The sequence below is a fragment of the Paramisgurnus dabryanus genome, chromosome 9 (assembly GCF_030506205.2).
Source record: "Paramisgurnus dabryanus chromosome 9, PD_genome_1.1, whole genome shotgun sequence".
NCBI classification, from domain to species: domain Eukaryota; kingdom Metazoa; phylum Chordata; class Actinopteri; order Cypriniformes; family Cobitidae; genus Paramisgurnus; species Paramisgurnus dabryanus.
The window spans coordinates 23932649-23954676 of record NC_133345.1 but is presented as its reverse complement, the minus strand read 5'-3'; the positions used below and the strand labels follow the sequence as shown (position 1 = coordinate 23954676).

The following is a 22028-nucleotide window of genomic DNA, read 5'->3' as shown; positions in this document are numbered from 1 at the left end:
CTAACTTGGGTTTTGATTGGAGATGCGAAACAAGTATTTGCGCAAATAATGAGCATGGTCGATGTTCTTGAAACATAATGGAAACCCATGCCCCCGCACAAAAAAGACGACAAAAAAATGAGTGTTCCTTTTATAGGAATTTATTTTATTAAATTTTTTTTGTGCTGTGCGTATAAATATTGATTTTATTTAAATTCAAAGTCCACTCAAGATTTCCTCAAAGCGTTAGGATTACAGGAACGAGAGTATTTGATTGGATTTTATGGTGACGTATCATATCAGGAAGTAGCAAGATTTCGACGGAACTCGTATCAGGGAGAAGATGAGTCGCATTTATCATAACACTGCGTTACAAAATAAACCCGTGCATAATGAGAAATTGTCCTTCACCTGGGATCCATTAGTTTACCAGAGGTAATTTTAAACAATTTCCCTGCTTTCTGCACAACGCCATATCAACGCATAGCGATATCAAAACATAGAACTAGCACATAAGATCCCTTACAAATGAACAATTTCCATGGTAACTATAGTTTCAAAATACCACAGTTACTGTCAAGTTATATTTTTTATATGAGATCTGTTCCAAATACTGGGATAATCGTTCTGTCACATGTTTTTGTTTTACTGTACGAATGCTAACAGTTACTATAAGTTACTGTAACTGTCACTTTGGCAGAAACTAACATTACCTCTTACATCATGTTTTTCTTACTCTTTTCACTTTGCAGTGGTCGTGGTGTAATTTTAGAGGGGACTGTGGTGGATATGTCACGCCATGTCTTAACAGATATAAACAACAGAAAGGTAAACGGTATGGGAACTCTGTGGGAAGGAAAAGGTTTATGCTCATTTCAGCAACGCCAGTTTTTTACTCTTATTGTGGTCTTTAACTTAACTACAACATTTAATTTGTTATAAAATGACACATTTTCTCCTGAATAATTAATCCCATGTACTTTACACACTCCAGTCCTTAAAAAAGTAAAACATATGGGCTGTGTTTTAAATGTATGCTTTGTAATTCGACAGCTAGCCATTTTATGACTAACTAAATGGTTTAGTGCAAGCTGATTTTTTGTATTCTCATATTTTTTTATTTGTGTTTATTGCAGGAGCGCTATAATGTTTTATACATCAAACCCAAACAAATCCATTACAGAAAATATGATACTAAAGGAAATGAGATTGAACCTAACTTTAGTGAAACCAGGAAGGTCAACACAGGTTATCTCATGTCCTCCTTCAGTAAGTAGCCATAATGTGTCTTTATTGTGTGACTATTTATTTTTATATATCTTATGTGACTTAATATATCATATTTTATTTGTTTATGGTTTCTTGTGTCATTAGTATAGTATTTTTTACAATTTAGTAATAATTTTTTATGTCATGATCAAAATGTATCTTTCTGATGACATTTTTTGACAGATGTGTATTTGTAATATTTTGTGCTATCTTTTGCCACATTCCTGTCATCATAATAGCATGTCTAGTCTAGTATATTAATATCATTTGTAGTCTTAAAGTCTGTAGCTGATTGGACGAGGCTTGAAATTTTTCTTCCACTGTTGGTTTGTGTGCATCTTAACATTACAGAAGTGGAGGCTAAGGGTGAAACAGATTGTCTTGATGAACACCAACTGAGTAAAATCGTGAACAAGGTTGAACTGGTTCAAGTAACTGCAAGGCACTGCCCAAGTCAGACCTTTGCATTCTGGATCTCAGAGGCAGAGATGGAGAAAACAGAACTTGAGATGGACCAAGAAATTCGTCTTAAAACTAAAGGAGATGGACCCTTTATTTGTGAGTACTGTAGACACACAGCTGACCATAGCAGGAACTTGCTTTGCCGTTGGATCGGTCACATATGCTGTTCTGTTTGTTTGTGCTTAGTTTCCTTTGCCAAACTGGATGGTGGTACAGTGACGAAATGCAACTTTGCAGGAGATGAGAATGCAGGAGCATCGTGGACGGATAAAATAATGGCTAACAAAACAGATGTGCAGAATACAGGGAAAAGTGCAGGGCAGGGTGAGGGAGCGGATGAGGAAGAATGGGTAAGATAGATTATCTCCAATGTTGAGAATGCATTGTTTTGCAGGACAACATAACGATTTTGTTTAGGAACGGTGTTTATTATGAACAGATGTGTGATTTGTTTTGTTTTCCAAACAATTCCTGTTATTCAACAATCAGGAGGTTTAATATAAAGTCGAAAAAATGTAATGATCCAAAAAACATCGGATGTGGTTTTATAGTGCAAAACTCTTAACATCTGTTTTATGTTTGTCAGGATGATTGAAGAACACCCTCGAGGTTATAGGACCGGATAGCAAAACAACACAGTGCCTTGTTCCCCAGATATATATTTACACCATGCAACAATTTTGTGCAATAAAAATGCCATTTTAAAATATGGATTTATAATGTGTACTGACAATAACAACAAAATATCAATTGTGTAAGAAGACAGCACTTTATTTGATTATTTAGAAGATTGACAAATGCTTTGGGTAAACAACATGTGGCATTGTTTTCATTATCACAGTGATCAACAAAATTAACTTTGGTTTTATAAACAACATATACTGTTTCAAAATACTTTCTTTTATAATAAACTAACACACTGTATACATATAATAAAATTACAAAATTATAGCCATATACAATATCTTTCTGCCATTTGTGCTTTATGACTTTATATATGCTTTTTTTAAAGTGATTTTATCACTGTAAACAATACTAAGTTAGTAATATAAACTTTGCTAATCTTAATCATAGTAAAAATAATAAATTAAGCTGCCCCTAAGGACTGTGCATATTGATTTCGACCTTTTCTCTCGTATACACAATCAATTTGGTGTTTGCTTATTTAACACTGGTAATGTGTTATGTAGCCATTTCAAAATTGCACTTTGAGTAATATCCTTCTGGACATCTTATTTTGTTAAAAGCCATGACAGAACCACAGGAGGGTGTTGCCATCATTATGGAATGCCTTTACATCTGTTTTTCATTGTAATGGCTCCACCGTGTATGCGCAGAATATACAGACCTACAAAACTCAGTGGTTCATCTCTGCAGTGAACCAGTCCATTACAATCTGCTTGTTTTCATTCACCCATTTAATATTAGCCTCTGTCCGTTCAATGACCTGCTCCAAAGTGCGAGATGCAAGCTCCTGGCCGTTCTCTTCCTGCTCGCGCTGTAGCTGCTGCAACTGTGTAGAGACCATTGAAAGTTTGTGTAAGATCATTGATGGAAACATGTGAATGTCATTACAATTATAGACATCTAAAATCAGCTGTGTCTGATCTCTCATATCAGCTGTTACATCCCAGCAAGCAATAGCCATCGTCTAAGTCAGTGGTTCTCAAACTTTTTCAGGTGTGGCCCCCCTGTGCATCCCTTTGCTGCCCCCACAAAAAAAAAATGTATGACATTAAATAGTGTTCCCACGGGTCCTTGAAAGTTTGTGAATCTGGGGGAAAAAATGCAAGGCCCTGGGAAGTTTTTGAAAATATACATACATATATACAAGTCATTGAAAGTGCCTGAACCTATTTTATGCAAGAAGTTTTCTGGAAAAAATCCATATTATTCCCTGTGTAGTGTAGAATAATATCATAAAAATTCTAGACTTTTTAAGCACACGGCTAAACTGTTCGCTTTAAATGCTTATATCTTCTGTATGCGAATGTTGATACATACTAAAATGCTTTTTTGCATAGTTGTGTTTGACAAATGAAAATGTCTCGGGTTACGTATGTAACTATTGTTCCCTGAGAAGGGAACCAGACGCTGCGTCTCCCTTGCCCTATATCCTGCGTCCCTGTAACGCCATCTTTGGCAATATTTCAGATAGCGATATACTTCCTGGCTCCCGCGTCACCTTGTCTTTGTCGTTAAGCCTCACCATTGGTTGAATTTGATATACACATTCAGATGTACTTAACCTTGGAGGCGTCCCCAAAGTGTCACTGCAGTGACGCAGCACGAGTTCCCTCGAAAGGGAACTGTAACAATGTATCTTTAAAGTTTACACAATGTAACCTTGCTCTCACTTGAAATTTAAGGGTATTGGATCTGGAAAGTCCTTGAAAGCACTTTGAATTTGAAGTTAACTAAGGTGTGGGAACCCCTTTAAAGGTCACGTTTTACTTGATCACATTTTTCAAACTTTAGTTAGTGTGTATTGTTGCTGTAAGAGCATAAATAAAACCTGCAAAATGATAAAGCTCAAAGTTCACTACCAGGCAATATATATTCTTTAACAGAAGTCCCCTTTCAAAGCCTACAGCGAACGGCCGGTTTTGGACTACAGCCCTTTATACTTCCCCGTTGAATGACATCAAAATACGTTTTTGACTAAACTTCGGCCACAGGAATCTGTCACCGGCTAAGCTCAAACGGCTCAACACGTTACGCATTTCTGAAGGAGGGACTTCAACTGTCAATTATTAATAATTAAACAAAACATTAAATTATACAATGTAGTGCTGTTGGTTAGTAGACTTTTTGTTTTGAGGTTTAATTACACAGAATTTATAATAAATTAATGTATTTTATAAATGTCATAAAACTGAGGCCACCCAGTTTGAGAACCAATGGTCTAGGTTAACCGTAAAGACTGTTATCGTGTAAAAACTGAAAAGTTGGATCAACATAAAAAATTACTTCAATAACATCTAAATGATTTTAGTTTTTTCAACTTAACTTTAGTGAAAAATTTAAGTTGACAAAAACTTTTTAAGTGTTACCAATTGATCACCTCTCACAGTGTATGAGTAACCCACTTCTAGTAAAAATAAACTTGAATTTGGTTACATGTTGGTTTTGCCAAAATAGCGAGATGTATAATATTCTATAATGTAAGCAAAGTCAACAATGATCACAAGGTGTTTGGTTTTAATTTATTTTTTGGGCGTCTATTAATAGAAATCTATTAAATTTTCACAAAAATTTTGCCTTGTTTTAGCCTAGACGTGGCTGTGTTTGGATGGCTATATACCTTTTTTGAACCCCAAAATGCTTGCTGGGATTATATCATTCTCTTCTACAATTCAGAAAGTAACTAAATGAAGCTGGGTGGACAATAGTACCTGTTGAAGTTCAAAGTCTGTGGAGAATCTCTTTGTCACGCTATCTATCAGACTGCTGAAAGATATGACTCCAGCTCCATACCTGCTCAATAAAGATGATTGTTAGTCATATAAGCATAGGGAAGAGTATGAATAAGATTTCCTGGCAACTGAGATGTAATTATCTTAAAAACAAAGAGAATTTATTACTGAAACCACCCTTTGGACCCTTCATAGCTAATGATCTTTGATACCATTATGTAGCTTGGGTGGTAAACCTTGGTGCAGGGTATGGCTATGGCATGACCCAGGCTTTGCATCATGCCCCATGACTTTAGCAAGTTTCAGTAGCCCAAAAATGTTTTGTGAACCTATGTGAACTATACATCCATTAAAAATCCAATATACACCAAACAAAAACAAAGTTTAGATTTCATTAACTGTTCATTTAGTTAAATAATTACTAAAACTCAACTCACTCTTGTGTCAGATAAAACCACTTGCCACGAACAAAATTCCAGGCAAGAGGCTGCCCGGCAACATTTTTGGCAATGTAGTTTATGGTAGAGACAACATCCATCTTTCTTATCTTGGTAGGATCAAGAGTATACTGAAGGTATCTGTGGAGTAATACATGAAAAAATATTACGTATATGTAGAATAACATTAGTCTTTATTGAGATGGTTAACTCTTCTCTGCCCTGACCTGTTTAGCAACCAGATTTCTTTGGTACAGGACAGGGCATATCTCAGTTTGTCTTTCTCGCCGGCGACTGTAGCCCGTTGAAATTCTTCCCATGCAAACTCCCAATCCTCTTCATTACCCGCTGCTATTGCACTGCAATAGATGTCTCTCCTTAAATTTGGATGAATTCTAAATGTAGAAAGACAGGATTATTTGAAAATGTGTACAGTCTTTATATAAAAGTTATTGATGTCAATATAATACCACATATTTTATTCAAACTGTAATGTGCCTTAATTATATATTATCTTAGAGGGACAGTTCACCCAAAAATGAAAATTCTGCTCACCCTGAAGTTGTTCCAAACCTTTATAAATGTCTTTGTCCAGCTGAACACAATAGAAGACACTTTAAGCACCATTGACTACTTTATCCTACTATTAAAGTCAATGGTGCTCCTGCTTTCAGCTTAATTGCAAATGTGCTCATCAGAACAAAGAAATGTATACAGGTTTGCAACACCTTTAGTGTGAATAAACAATGACAGAATTGTAATTTTTGGGTAAGCTATCCCTTTAAAGACACAACTTACTCATTTGTGCCATTTATGCCTCTCCAATCTCTAAACAGATTTAGAGCCATTGTCTGGCACTCAGGAAGGCCATTGCTGCAACCAACTGAAATTGCAGTGACCTGGCAATACCTAAAAAATGAATCAATAGAAGAATCACTTATAGATGTCAAACTAAAAACAGTAGCCTATATATAAATAAAAAAATGAAAAATGATGCTTACTGTTCAGTGTGGCTATCAGGAATGCTTCCATTGTATTTCTGAAAGCTCTCATATAGTGGTTCGACTTGGTCACGAAGGTATTTCTGGCCAAGAAATTTACAGTAAATGGGGAGTAGGTGGATCTATATACAATGAAAATGGTTCCTCATTGATGAGTATCTTACCTTTATAGGACCGTAGACCTCAGAGCGATCAAACATGAGGATGAAATAGTCCAGGTTTCTTAGCGCTGACTCCCAAGGAATATATTCAGTTTCATTCTTCATGTATTTTGTCAAACTTAGTCCTATAGTGACATTGAGGCGTCCAGCCCTTGTAAGAAATAAAATAATACGTTAAGATCTACAGCAACAAATCATTGTAATATATGGTGTAATGCTGAAGGAGAAAAATGTACCTTGCAAGATTAAATGCGTCATCAATGAGTTGCCCTCGGTTGATGACTGGAATCTCCTTTAAATAAGTAACATTGTAATGAGACAATCATTTTTTTCTTCATTCACATCACACCAGTTTTGGTCTTTCCAGTCTAAAGTAAGACTCTGTTAAAACTAGTTTAAACTGAGAAGCGTTGCCCTCCGGAATACGGGACACCTAAGTTTACATCAATTTTGTTGATGTAAATTTTAATTTACCACTAAAAATTATTAACAAACAAACTGTATATTGTTTAATAAAAAGCTCCAAGAGTGTAGATTTAACTCAATAGGGTGGGGTGACGCCTAAGGGGTTAAAATGTTACTTATTTTTCTGTTAAATGTGCGTTTTTGTCCAATATTAAAAACATATGGCAGGTTCATGACAAATAGATTTTGTTTATTTAAAAAATGATCTTGCTTACATAATGATCACTTTCAAGTTGCATACGAAGTTTTTTCCAGTTTCCTTCATCGTAGTTCACACGGTAAAATCCATAACAGTTGATGTTAGCTAGAAGCCATACATCTTCAGGAACTTTAAAATTTGCATGCTTTACTGTGTAAAGATTAAATGACAACAAACAACAACAGCGATTATACAGCTATATATAGATTTATATATTAAAGAAGTAATATTAAAATAAATTACTTAATATATTTAAATCAAGAGGTAATAAAATGTAAAGTTTTCAAATTGATCTGTTCCTCACCTGGACCTTTTTGTGTCATTATATACTCGTTCTCTTTATTGTCAGAATTAATATGCATAATATGAATATGCCATGGAATACTGTTAGGAAAAATACAGACATGATGTACATACATTTTTGATAAGTAGTTAAAAGTAGATCAAGTGCTCAAAAATATTGTACCACAAATATTAATATTGTACAAACAAAATACAATAGAGGCAAAACTATACTTAAACTGCTATAAAAAAAAGAGTTATAGTATAATGTATGAAATGGTACAAATCATGACAGAGAATAAATGTAAAATATGCAAAGCAATATATTTAAGCGGTAAATGAAATAATTTTGTGTAACTCGTGTCGTGTTTGTGTGTGTGTGTGTGTGTGTGCGTGCGTGCGTGCGTCCGTGGTTTTTGTGATGGCTGGGATTAGGGACTGGGGTAGGTTAGGGGAATAAAATATACAGTTTGTATGGTATAAAATGCATTGCATCTATGGAATTGACAACCTAACAGCTTGTTGAGAGATGTGTGCCGTGTCTCCTTAAAAACTCACCTATGGCCCTCTGTCTGGTTCAGTAAAAACTGTTCCTGATAGACCTCACCAGTCCGGGTGTCGATAGTGATCACTGGGTATCCCACCTGCTCAATCCACGTGCTCATAAAGGCTGCCACATCTTTTGCTTTCTCCTGAAATGTTGTTATCATAATTTTGTAATATTTCACTTTATTAAAAACTGCAAAATAAAGTAAAATACACTTTTTTTTACCTTATCCAGACATTCCCAAAGATCTGTAGACACAGGGCTCATATACTGGAACTTACGAAGATACGCCTAAAAATGTACATTTAGCAATTAGTGACTTTTCAACATCTGTTTTTCACAACAAATTATCCTTATGTAAAGTTAAAATGGGTTTATTTTATTAACTTCGCTTACTTTAATCCCATTCATAAATGTTTCTTCTCCTATGTATTTAGACAACATTCTCAACACAGCAGCGCCCTGGAAGACAGAAGGGGTAATGTTTATGTATGACAATTGAGTAGCCAGCACAAGCTGTCAGATATATAAGCTGTATTAAGAAGAAATGTCAACCTTGCTGTAGGTGATGTCATCAAAAAGGTCTATGATGTCAGAGTATGTTTGAATCTCATTTTCAGGTAAACTCAGAGGATGGGAAGAGTTCAAGGAGTCTACCTGAAAAGCGACCTGGATTTCTTTGAGAACAATGAAATCTTTCTGAAAACAAAGATAAATGATACAATCAGATGATGTTTGTATCAAGTACATAAAGATTTCATGGACTTGAAAGATTTCAAATGTTCCACTGGTATGCATTATTTTTCAATAAATGCACACCTGACCAGTCAAATGTATTTAAATAACCAACTGGGCAACGTCTAACCATGGTATAAATGGAATAATTGATTCCAGTCCTATAAATATTTAGAAAATAATGCACACCCATATCGTGCCGCATTGCCACCTTGGGTGTGTGTTATTTTCAAATAATTAAACGGCCCGTCGTCAATTATTCCTTACGTATAGGTTGATATATATATATGACATGCAGACTATATAGACATAATATAGGCTGAAATAAACATACTAAGTCCCAACCAGCAGCTTCCAGTCCCATGTATGACATATATGTTGCAAATCCTTCATTGAGCCACAGTTCATTCCACCACCTCATTGTGACAAGGTTTCCAAACCACTGAAATTAGGAATATGAATGAAATGTCACATAGGCTATATTACAATACAGTGTTCATGTGCTATCAATGTACCATGGATAATTTGAGGATTATTAATAAAGTTACATTTATTCAATGGAGCCCAATTTAAACTTAAGTAACACGTATGCATTTCCCAGCATCGTAAAAAGATATGAATAGGTTTACCTGATGTGCAAACTCATGAGCAATCAGAGTAGCCACCCATTCTTTATCAAAGTTAGATGATGTATTTTTATCAAACAGCAGTCCTGACTCCTGATACGAAATTAAACCCCAGTTTTCCATCGCGCCAGCAGCAAAGTCTGGCACAGCAATTTGATCTGCAATTAAAGAGATTCAGTTATGTCTTTAGTCCAGTTTCATGCCTTATTTCAGCTGTTCCGTTATATATTAATAAGTTATGAACTTTATCATTCATTTTGTTTGTTTTTTCCAATTGCTTACCTAGTTTTTCCAGTGGGTATCTCAATTCAAAAGTTTTCTCATAGAAATTCAGAATCTTTCCTGCTATTTCTGATGCGTAATCAGCATGTCCTTCTTTAATGGCTTCAGGTCGAGCGTATGTCTTCAGAAAGAGAAAATAAAACACACTTTTATATCAATGGATTTGTGGACTTACACTAATTTGAAGACTGGATTTGACTTAAACCATTGTTACATGCGTGAAAAAGCTTTCAGTAAACTCATAAAAATAAAAGAAACATACCCAAATTTTTACTCTCTCATTTTGCGTTTTCCAGGCAAAATTAGCTACAGTGAAAGCCAATAGATATGTTGACATAACAGGGGTAGGATGAAATGTAGTTACAGTCCATTTCTCTCCATCTATTTTCTCATTGTTTGATTCCACTGGTGACAGAGCAAGAACAGAAAGTTTGAACTCAGCAATAGGCTACAAAAAAATGCTTGAATGTTTATGTACTTTCAAAACTGTAAATGAATCACATTTGAAATGCTTTGCAAAACAAAAGCAAGCCAGCAAAAAATTATTTAAGCAGCAATAGACTTCCATTTCTATTTAGTTGTAATATTTATTGTAAACTCAGAAACAGGAGGACAAAATATCATGAAATATGAATCATTATTAGCACCCTAAGAATTGATTAACTTTAACAATAATAATGTTGCTAACCAAATGGGGAATTAGAGATGGCTGTAGACCCTTCTCTGTGGATAATGGTAATATTAAACACAGCCTTCAATGCTGGCTCATCAAAGCATGGAAATACTTGTCTGGCATCTGTGGGCTGCATCTGGCTGGTGACAAGGAATCTGTGTGTGGAGATATGTTTATACAAATATGAAGTATGAGTAAACAAATAATAATAAAATTAATAAAACAAGACAAACATTGAAACCAAATGTTCAGGGTTTATGTTTTTACGTATTCGCTGTTAAAAAAAAAATTTGTTAAAGAAACAACAAATGTCTTCCCTGGGAAAGGTTCTTAAAAAATTAGCAACAAAACCCTTAGGAGGCTTCTTACAATAAACACGTCTCAGTAGTGAACATAAACACCTTCCTGAACATGAGATAGCTAGTACATGGTAATTACAAGGAAGATTATATCAATGACTATAAAGGATATTAAAGTGTTTTACTAAACCAAATTATTTTTTTTAAATTAAACGGAATGTGCTCAAACACAAAATTCTAACAATTATGCACACAAACGTATACTAACTTGTGGAAAAGTAAAATATATTTTTTTTTACTTAAAAAATTGCTTCAATTGGTAACACTTAAAATTTTGGTAATAATTTTCCATTAAAATTTTACATTTTTTCCCAAAATATTCAGGTGTTACCAACTTTCACTTTTTACCTCTCTTTATCTTCATCTTCATCTTTTTCTGTGTAACGACTCATGTACAATCCAGACAAGTCCTCATGAAGTATCCCTTCAAAAGCAGTGAAAACCTCGTAGTGGCTCCCATTTTTCAATTTACTATCGACCTCAATCTTAAGGAAATTACTTTCATCAGAATATATTTCATAGTCATTCACTTCTATTTTGTTAGTATGATTCATATCTTTCACTTTCACGTCTGTTACATTGAGGCCCTGTACATGAAGATAGATGAACCAGGTGTCTTCGACGCACTTTAACCTCACAGTCGAGGTTCCTTTGAAATCCAATCTAGGTTGTTCCGTAACGTTTTCAGGCAGCTCTGTGTAAAAGTACGGTTGGAGGACGACCTTGTAGCTCTCCGGAATCAAAGATTCAGGGAGTCTAAGAGTTCCTGGAGGCAGAGTTGGAATAGGCGTAGTAGGCTCTGGAGTTGGTGGTCGCACTGGAGCATTTTTACCTATTTGAACTTGGTATGCAATAAGCATCAACACCACACCACAAACGCAGGAAATTGTGATGATCCCAATAATGACAGCCAGGGTCTTGGATATAACCATTCCTTTCCCCATGTCTAGTCCTTCTGAGAAATCCCCAACAATGAGACTAGCAAAGAGATCTCGCTGTCCTGTTTTAGACTCTGTACCTTCTCACAAACCTTGGCATTATATGCATTGCTGAAGGCGTCGAGCAGCACTACCACGCCTAAGACATCATATCGAGATTAAACATTAACTAGCATGGATGAGCTGGAAACAAACAAATTTGATGTTATGTCACTTGTACGGTGTCTCGGCTCTTTTACCCCTACATCTGGAATCAGTTAGAATATCAGTTGTCCTGCCCGAGGTTAAAAAGAAAAACACATAACAGAGTTTTGTTGCTGAGAAACAGGCATGTGCTATTTCAAAGTAAATCACTTAATCGTCGGAATCAAAAGGAGTATTTCCATATTCATCCTCTGGAGTCCAGTCTTGTTCTGCCAGAGACCCTCAGTAAGGAATGATGAGATATCCAGCTGTTCAGGCAAAAGTGACAGCAGTGCCCAGAAACTTTTTCAAAGTTATTTGAAGTCTCATTGACAAAAATCATTTACAGGTTTCCGAGCCACTTCTACAACTAAATCAGTAAATCTTTCGAGTGAAATTTGGAGCAAATTTTTTTTCGTGAGTGTTAGGGGAGGAGATTCTGGTAGGTTTTTGAATTGCCACCAGCCCCCATCTTTCCTTCATTTCTCTTAACTTTCTTAATAAAAATGCTTTAAATAAAATGGTATACACTGTCAGAAAATTGGTTGTCACTGGGGCAGAAGTACCTTTACCAATATGTATCTTTGAGGTACTAACATGCACTCTTTGGGGTGGTTTCCCAGACAGGGATTAGCCTTAGTGTAATAAGAAAATATTGTTTTTGTTAAAAACAAAATATATGTATTTTAAAATGTCAGTGCAAGTTGTTTTCAGTTTGGACAGCTTCACATTTATTTTAGTCTAGGACTAGTCTAATCCCTATCCAGGAAACCACCCCTTTAGGTACAAAGGTGGACTTTTTAAAGTAACATTTATATTAGCATAGTTAGGCAAAACTTATAGGCCAACTACTGTTGTAAATGACAACTGTACAAACGTTAATTAGTAAAATCATGTACATTTATTCTAGCAGATCCAATTCCAGTAAGCACACAAAATTTCATTCACTGCACCACTTCTAAAAAGAGCAAGTTTTTAGGGATGACAAGAAAGTTAAATAGAAAAGCATATTGTGACCTCCTGTGGACAAGCATGAGGTACTGCACACAAATCATGCATTTCCTTCATCAGGTAACATTGTTAATAAGAAACACAACTTGCAGATCCCCCTGAAATGAATCATATGACTATTTTTGAGGGTTCAGACAATGCTTTCAATTCATAAAATCAAATTCATGTAGGCCGCAGACTTATTAAAGGCACTCTGTGTTTGAGGTATAGGTTAATATTATATAAATGTTTAGCACAGGTGTTGCACATTATATCGCAGTCAATGTAGGCGTATTCATTGGTCAGCTAACGTAAAGAATAACTCAACCTTACAATTGATATAGTTACAAGGTGTCCTTGCACTACACTTCTTTAGATGGGCGGGCCTAAACACAGTGTAATACCCTCAAACATATAATACAGGAGTACTCCATACATATTTTCAGTCATGTGAATATCCTTAAAATACCCGATCAAGGGGTTATTAAAAAGCAAAATCCTTCCACTGAAATTCCAACAAAACAAACAAACAAAAAAATTGCATCGTATTATAAGGAATGTTTTGTATCATTGGTCAGAGTGCTGAATAATACTAAGTACTGAGATAAAATCTAGTTCAGTGATAAACACAAATAACTCCTCCTTATTACTGAAATACAAAACTGAAATGTTTTTTTAAAAAGAGTTCTTGTCACAATCCACACATATTTGCTGCAATCGGCTTCATCCTGCCCATAGCTGAGCTTCTTTAAGCACAATCTGCTGAATTCATATAAGCTTCTCAAAAATGTACACATCACTATAATGCCTTATGCTTGGACCTTTCCTTCAGTTAAACCATCACAGCACTACACAAACCATAATATAAGCATTGTTTTACTTTGACCTGTTTTATGGTAAATTAAAAGAACACATATTTTAATTTATTCCAACTACTGATGTGCTGCTGGCATAGTATTTTAAGTGCAGAAGATGATCATGATGATAACATTTTTAAGTGCACTACCAGGATGCAGCTGTGTCTCTTTGACTCTATGATTGTTTTAAGGCTTGACTTCACCAAAGCCAACTGTCTAAATGCTGAAGGCAGTAGCAAGATTGCTGGAGGATGGAGGTCAACTCTCTGTAACTTTGCTCTTTCCAATTTGGAAGGAGTCGTTCGTTGTTAAGGGCCTGCAATTTGGGTGTCCCTTCACGTAAGACCTGATACAGGCAAGGCCACCTGCTCTGTATCTGGAGTCGAGTTCGCCGGTCCAGAGTTATGCCTCTGACAATCTTTTTGGCGCGCAGCTCTCGGAGTGCTGGGAGGTTGAGGCAGGAGAAAACCAAACCACGACTGGGTGACACATCCAGGAACTCAAGAGACAAGGATTCAAGGGTGTACGAGATGCCTAAATTCCGCAGTGGGACGAGAACATGGAGTGTAAGTGACTTCAGGTTGGGCAGTGATTTAGCTAAAGTCTGTAAAGTGCTTGGACTGACCCCTTTAAATACCCAAAAGTACTTAAGTTCTAAGATACGGAGGTGTTGAAATTGAGTAATCAATGCCACTGATGTTTCAGACCAGTCAAAGTGCAGACGCATTTTGGTCATCCTGGGGCAGCTGTGCACAAGTCTGGCGAGAAGAATCTGAAAGTTATTGACTTGGTCCTTTTTGGTAATGTTGTCTTGATGAGAGCTTGAACCGGTGTGGCTACGAAGGTCAAGAGGTTCCAGCAGAGTGAACGTCCAGTTTAAGTCCAAATGACTGAGATCTCGGCAATGGACGTTCTCCAGAAGATGCGAAAGAAGTTCTCCCCACTTATTGCACTCATCCCCTAGATCGAAACTGGCCTTAAGAGTGAGCAAGCTAGCACCACGAGATATAAGATGGTGGGTGTAATGGTGAACCCAAGCTTTCCAACGCTCAAACTCTCTGTTGGAAACAAGCAGGCCCTCCTGGCCAAGGTGAAATACGCCACGGCGGGAATAGTCAGCGACTCTCCAGAGCTTCCCAGAGCGCACTAGGCGACTCCAGCTTACGCACACGAGTGCGGAGTTGCACTTGTCCACCTCACTGAGGAATGAGAGCACATGGAGTTGACATTCAAATGGCAGTAAATTGAAAGGGAAATAATCTTCATCAGATTTAACCCTTCTCCTTGTGCTAATAGGAACAAGGGCTCTCTTCCTTTGAGGCATGTTTGTCAATGCTTATTGGTTAAATCGTTTGTAGGATCATCATTTTGTCGCCATCTCTCACTGAGAGATGTTTGACTGCACCTGAAATAATAAAAGTATTGTTTACAAACTGCAACGAGCGAGTGCATCTAAACAACACGGGAAACTAATGTAATCTTAAAATAACAAATACGTAAATCTGCACATTCCCATTATTATATATACGACTATAATACAAACTCTGAGCTAATGATGGTTCGTACCTTTAACATAGCAGATTCCTGAGATGTCAAGTTGTTATTAAACATAAAGACAAAAGAGCACGTCGTTGTCTTGGAGTCCTGATGTCAGATAACACAGCGCGTGATTATATAACTTATATAAAAAACAAGCTAAATGTAAGTTTTATGGTTAGCTAGTTACGCGTCGTTAGCGTCACCGCGGTCTGACACGTTTAACGGTAAGATATCTTCCTTGATCAACTTAATGACTTAGCATAAACTTGCATTACAATTTGAGCCCTTCGTATAAAAACAGCGTTTCAATGACTGTAAATTTAGTCTGCACTTTGATGGTTACTAAGCTGCTAAGCGGTGCTGTGGATCCTTCTGTTGTAGTTCTCGGCGAGTGACATCATCAATGTGCGTGCCATATCCTGGCGTGTTTATGACTGATCCGAGAACGGTTTTTTTATGTTCTCCTACTAGTTCCAACCATAGGTTCCAACATAGTTCAAGTTGTTCAAGACTGATTCAGGGACAGAGTCAACATGCTTTTCGGTCTTTGTTGTCATTAGTTCCGCATCTGAGGTAGGGGTTTGACTTCATGCGTCGCTGCGCAGACCCAGCGGCATATGACATCAAGTATCGCGAGATCTGCTAATAAAGTGCCCTATATTTGCTCTCGCGGTACTTTGATGTCGTCTAAAGTCGACTACGCCTATTTTTTCGAAATTCATATGGCGTCAATAACTTTCTTCAATTTGTAAAATATAAGACAATGGGTGTTTTAAAAACGTTATAGGTGAAGAATACTTCGCAGTGTACATTATTACAATACAAACAATATTGTATATTATTATACACTACATATTACAACCAACAAAATGTATATTATGTTTATTAAGACAAAGTTAGTAGTATAAAAACGTAAAATGAAGAATATAAGAGCCAACTGCAACTACAAAACATTAAATCGGCCAACTGTAGAAATGATTCTTACACATTTCATTAGAATTCACAATACAAAACAAAAAAAATCACCACCACTATTGTTTTACTGTATGAAGTTCGCTTTATTATCTGAATACGGTCTCTATAATTTGTGGGTAACGTTACAGCGGCCTTGTCATTTGATGTTCATATACGATATAACGCCGTACATTGTTTCTTGTTTTTCAATATTATTACAAATTATTTGGCCTAACGGTTGTTGAAGTAAAGTCACATCAAGGAAAGATGTGAATTTGTGAGATGCAATGGTGCAGCTGGATGCTGGTTGCCGCTCTACGGAAACACAAGCGCACCGAGCCGCAAGTGCACATTTAAAGGGGAATAACAACAACGCTTTCTTTGTATACATCTGAGTTTGTCGAGGGGTTTATAGCGTTTGACCAACACCCAGCACTCCTCTGCTTATGTGACAGCGTTGTTTGGACAGTTGGAAAGAGAGACGGAAGGAGTGATCGTCAAATTAGAGCCGATAATATAAACATTTTAGCTCTATTTCTTTCTGAGGCGGCTCGGTTGTCCTGTCGTCTCTGTTGATCTTCGGGCGCCATCTTGAATTTTAATGTACAAAAATCTGAGCATTTTTGCCAATATAAATATTTTTGTAATGTCTATCATCGCATAGGACTTTGGAGATCGACATGTATTGACACATTAGTGAAACAAGTGAGTATTTAATGTATTCTCCAGATATGCTAAGCGAGATCGCTCTTTTCCGGGTGTCGGCTAGCAGTCTTGCAGTTAGCTGCACATTAGGCCCAGTGTGATACTCCTTTTTACACGTTAATGTAAATCTTTGGGAAACATTGTATGAATTCAAAGTCTTTGTATGCATAACTGCTCTTATAGTGGCGATAAAACCGTTGAATTATCGGTCAGGATTGCTGTTTTACAGTTTTTAGACACCCGGTTCCACAAGCCTCATTGTTTTGTTAGCCGGATGCTAGGATAGTTAGCGCTAACAGAGTGTTTACTTCAAGTGCGAATATGGGCACACTTAAAGCGACCTAACGCGCTGTTTTTAACGTTTTATAGCAATGGAATTACATAATTTAAGCTTTCCAAAACGAGTGGTTTAGTAAAACACTAATGTGGCGCTTAAACTTGAATCGGCGAGTTCATATGGTTATGTTGGGATTTAAATGTCGCGTGAACAGAATGTGTTTTGCCACGAAAACATTCTTATACAAATTATCAATTTACAATCATAATTTTTACTAAATTGTAAATATTTACTTGTGGATTTGGGATTATAAAGCATATTGTAAATTCAATGTTTGTAGTTTAATTTAAGTAATTTGTATTTCCACAAAGAGCCATGGGGTGGCGGTCTATACTCAATAATACTTAATAAGTTAATCACCACCACAGACAACGTAGTTTTTAATTGCAATGAAAGTTGTGAATTGTGCATTATAAGACATTTACACATCCATTGTTATCTTCATAGGTAAAATGTTTCTTTGTGTTTATTGTAGATAAAGTAACATCAACAAGGGAGGTTTGCTTTGAAGCCCCTAAGTTTGGCAGATACGACGACAGCTTAGGCTCCAGTGGTGGTTTCTGCTGTCTCCTTGTTGAATGGTTTCTCACAAGCACACAGAAGCTCAATGCGCCTTCTCCAGACAGCCAGCTGGTATGAAGTAGATGGGAGAATCCAAGAACATGGTGCTGAATGGCAGGAGACATGGAAGCAGGTTCTCCAGTAGTCAGCCCGTAAGCAAGTCCAGGCTGCACAACACACAGAGAGCCCATCTACGTCACAGCAAGGGCTCCCCGAGTGGCAGAAGATGCAGTCGACGTAAGTCCCATGGCAGGCTTGATAAACAAAATAGCCCTTGCTTTCAATCACATATATCTATTCTTTGTAATTACAAAATCCTAGTGTTGTCTCACAGAAACTCTACTTTTATTATTTTTATGCCAAACCAACAGGTTCTGGTGGGGCGCCCCCAGAGGCGGAAAGGCGTCATGTTCCTTCATCAGGAATGACGGCCAAAGAGCTGTGTGAATATGATGACCTAAGCACCAGTTTGATCCTGGACCCTTACCTTGGCTTCCAGACCCACAAAATGAACACCAGGTTTGTCTACATAATTTAAACGGAGAGAATTCAGTGAAATAAAGAACATTTTATGGTCATAAATCTTATTTCCGATGTGATGCTTTTTTTAGGTTTCGACCAATCAAAGGTCGACAAAATGAGCTTAGGGAAATTATTGAGCGTTTCAAAAAGCATGACAACCTGGAAAAAGCTTTTCAGGCTCTGACTTCTGGCGACTGGACTAGACATCACTTTCTCAACAAAACCAAGTCCCAAGAGAAGCTCTTCAAAGCCCATGTAAGAATTTGAAACGCGTCCATTTATGACCTATACTATATGTTAAATACTTGTTCATTTATTTACTTGTCTCATGTCTCGACAGGTGTTTGTTTATCTACGTATGTTTGCTTCAGACAGCGGGTTTGAGATCCTTCCTTGCAATCGCTACTCCTCAGAGCAGAATGGAGCCAAAATTGTAGCAACAAAAGATTGGTGCGTTAACAACTTTGTGCAATCAAGTCACTGATGCTTGTGGGTATATTTATATATATAAACAATTTTCGGCACATTACAGGAAAAGAAATGATAAAATAGAGCATCTCGTGGGCTGCATTGCTGAGTTGACTCCCAGTGAAGAGCGAATATTGCTTCGACATGGAGAGAATGATTTCAGTGTCATGTATTCTACACGCAAAAACTGTGCACAACTCTGGCTGGGACCAGCGGCTTTTATTAATCATGGTATTTTTTTGATTTGGAACAGTTAAACATATAACTAATAAACTACGCAAATAAACCCAAGTAAATTCATCTTTGTCCTTTTTTGTTACAGATTGTCGGCCAAATTGCAAGGTAAGGAAGGGCGAGGCTGGACTTTGCTTTCAGTGATGGTTTACTTGATGATTAATTAAAAAACAGGAAATTAAACGTGGCTGATCCGAGGGCTTTGTTACAGTTTGTGTCAACAGGTCGAGATACTGCCTGTGTGAAGGTTCTGCGGGATATTGAACCAGGGGAAGAGATCTCCTGTTACTATGGAGATGGTTTCTTTGGCGAAAACAATGAATTCTGTGAATGCTATACTTGTGAAAGGTATCGTGTTGCTTTTTTTAAAATTTCTTAAGATTAGCATTTGTATGTGGAGATTGTTTTAAAAACATTCTGTACTATTAAAAGAATGCTCGGGTGAGTAGAGCAAACGTTAAATATTTGCTCCATTGTGATTTGCGTTTCAGACGTGGCACTGGTGCTTTTAAGTCAAAACCTGGGTTGCCCGTGGAGACTCCAGTGATCAACAGCAAGTATGGCCTTAGAGAAACAGACAAGCGTCTTAACAGACTGAAGAAGCTGGGGGAAAACTGCAGGAACTCTGACAGCCAGTCTGTCAGCTCCAACGCAGATGCAGACTCTCAGGAACCCACCACTGTACAAACATGTAGGAAACATGTCTTAACTGTTTATGGTTTGTTGTGGCAGATGTTGAGAACATTTGTGAACTGACAGTTTCTCTTTTTTTCTCCATGTCACGATCTTTCAGCATTACGAAAAAGGACATCACAGTCCTGTGTCAAAAAGCACGAAGAAACTAAGGCTGTAACGAGGCAAACGCTGTCGAGCACTCCTTCTTCTACCTCATCCTCTAAACGAAGTCAAACCAATATTTCAAGTTTACCAAAGAGACACAATTCGAAGCCCACACAACCTTTGCCTAAAGGAAAAAGCCGTTGTCGATGGACGAAGGTTTCCACCAGAGTGAGTGGTGGTGGAAATCTCAAGGAGCAGACACGGGACAGGCAATCTTCTGTTCAGGGCTCTGGAGGCAAAGGCGGTATAACGCGCTCATCTGAAAACAATCAGACGTCTTCGAAGGGTGCTTCCCAATGCAAGGATGGCGCACTTTGCCCTTACAGAACTCGTAGGTCCACGAGGACCTCTCTTGGTGCTCAGGAGGCTGATGGCAGTACACAAGCATTAAGTGAGCCGTCTGGTCCAGGTGCAGGTCACGGTGGTGTGGTCCCCAAAGTGGAGCCTGGAGACCTCATACCTGTGACGCCTGGGTGCCAGGTGAACACGCATAGTTTGGAAACTAGCTCTCCTAAGAAAGGCACGTGTCCCAGACGAAGGCGAACGGTAAAACAAGAAGACTCTGGCTCCTTTGAAGAGCCTTTTCTCCACGAAGGCGTGCCTGACCTGCGGCATGCTGTTCGTGCCGCAGATGTAGCAGACTGCGGGAAGGTGGTGCTTGGCCTCCCCGGCCGTCACCAGCACTACAACGGCTCGGCTAAAAGCAGCAAGGCCCTACGCAGAGGCAAGGGCAAGAAAAAGCGTCAAATCACACGCTACGACGCTCAGCTGATTCTGCAGAATAATTCGGGCATCCCCAAGATAACACTACGTAGGCGTCGGGACAGCAGCAGCAGTAAAAACGAGCCCAGGGAGTCCAACTCATCGAACTCCTCCAAAATCAGCATCAAGTTTAGTAAAGACCACGAGATGGACCGGAGCAGCTCGTACGTGGCCAAACTGAATAATGGCTTTAACCACAGCTCCCACAGCAGCTCCACCAAGCTCAAGATTCAGCTGAAACGAGAGGAAGACAGTACAGGCATGCATCGGGCTTATCCTGAGGATGTCACCTTGGGGATAGTGAAGAGAGACACTGGGGATGAAAAGCAGGCAGGTCAGGACCTGGACGTGGAGTCGTTGTCTTCTGAGGACGAAGAGGAGGACGACTACTTTGATAACGAGGACGATTTTATCCCACTCCCACCAGCAAAACGCCTACGTCTTATCGTGGGCAAAGATTCCATAGACATTGACATTTCCTCTAGAAGAAGAGAAGATCAGTCCCTTAGACTCAATGCATAAGCTGTGTAAATATCCATTGTTTGAATCATGTTCATTTGAAACATGTAATTTAAATAGAAAATGCAAATGTACAATTAAATCATGGCAAAATATCTTTCTTTACATTTTAGTGATGCACTTCTTTATTGTTTCCTCACTATAAATATTGTAGAAAGTGTACAGGTTATGTATGAATACTATACAAGTCTGATAATGTGCAGATGTTTGTTAGCATTCTGTCCAGCTTAACCTTTTTGTTCTCGGCTTTGCGTGACGGTAGGATGATTGCGAGGTGTATATTCACTTGGGAAACATATGCATGGTTTCACATTAGAAGGCTGACACTTCATATTTAAACAACAGTGTTTCCATGCACTCAAGAATTATGTGACTCTCCTATCAGTTCGATCTGGCTAAAGGGAATAGTTAAGCAGGCAGTGTACAGAAGATTGTTGAAGAAATACTAAACAAATTTCTAAAAAAAAAATCTCTTCACTTGAATCTTTTTTTTGTATCAAAATCCTTTTTAATCTTGTGTCAGATGTTTTGGCCATGGTGCTCATTGTGGTGGCCTGGTGCTGGTCCATTAAGATATTGGACGATATTGAATTCTTATTCTGTGAACGTCAGACCTTTTTGTGTGACCATGGAAGTCCATAGATACGTGTGCCTAAAGATAAAATCCTCAAGAAATGAGTTGTGATGAAATGTCACCTATCAATGATCTGTTTTCCTAAATCTTTA

The 22028-nt window shown here is 37.7% G+C and overlaps 4 protein-coding genes across 4 annotated transcripts; 2 read left to right on the top strand and 2 right to left on the bottom strand.

The window, feature by feature from the left end:
• Positions 1-311: 311 nt before the first annotated feature.
• Positions 312-2436, top strand: arpin (actin related protein 2/3 complex inhibitor). The gene is made up of 6 exons (XM_065283212.2): positions 312-414; positions 732-807; positions 1116-1248; positions 1600-1806; positions 1897-2060; positions 2297-2436. The coding sequence occupies exons 1-6, from the start codon at positions 323-325 to the stop codon at positions 2303-2305; spliced, it is 681 nt and encodes a 226-aa protein (XP_065139284.1). The 5' UTR covers positions 312-322; the 3' UTR covers positions 2306-2436.
• A 24-nt stretch (positions 2437-2460) lies between these two features.
• Positions 2461-12415, bottom strand: anpeplb (alanyl (membrane) aminopeptidase-like b). The gene is made up of 20 exons (XM_065283210.2): positions 11242-12415; positions 10550-10689; positions 10124-10266; positions 9862-9982; positions 9583-9737; positions 9288-9395; positions 8774-8917; positions 8615-8680; positions 8444-8509; positions 8230-8363; positions 7694-7773; positions 7406-7539; positions 6962-7017; positions 6729-6876; positions 6565-6647; positions 6362-6472; positions 5791-5958; positions 5564-5704; positions 5106-5187; positions 2461-3223 (listed from the first exon to the last, which is right to left on the bottom strand). Exons 1-20 carry the CDS (start codon positions 11835-11837, stop codon positions 3068-3070), a joined length of 2832 nt encoding a protein of 943 aa, XP_065139282.1. The 5' UTR covers positions 11838-12415; the 3' UTR covers positions 2461-3067.
• A 504-nt stretch (positions 12416-12919) lies between these two features.
• On the bottom strand, positions 12920-15910 carry LOC135773551 (uncharacterized). The gene is made up of 2 exons (XM_065283209.2): positions 15428-15910; positions 12920-15266 (listed from the first exon to the last, which is right to left on the bottom strand). The coding sequence occupies exon 2, from the start codon at positions 15183-15185 to the stop codon at positions 14061-14063; it is 1125 nt and encodes a 374-aa protein (XP_065139281.1). The 5' UTR covers positions 15186-15266; positions 15428-15910; the 3' UTR covers positions 12920-14060.
• A 722-nt stretch (positions 15911-16632) lies between these two features.
• On the top strand, positions 16633-21407 carry kmt5b (lysine methyltransferase 5B). Its single transcript, XM_065279038.2, has 10 exons — positions 16633-17059; positions 17872-18194; positions 18329-18476; positions 18569-18734; positions 18820-18929; positions 19012-19178; positions 19270-19289; positions 19393-19529; positions 19673-19872; positions 19975-21407. Exons 2-10 carry the CDS (start codon positions 18041-18043, stop codon positions 21303-21305), a joined length of 2433 nt encoding a protein of 810 aa, XP_065135110.2. The 5' UTR covers positions 16633-17059; positions 17872-18040; the 3' UTR covers positions 21306-21407.
• The last annotated feature ends 621 nt before the right edge of the window (positions 21408-22028 follow it).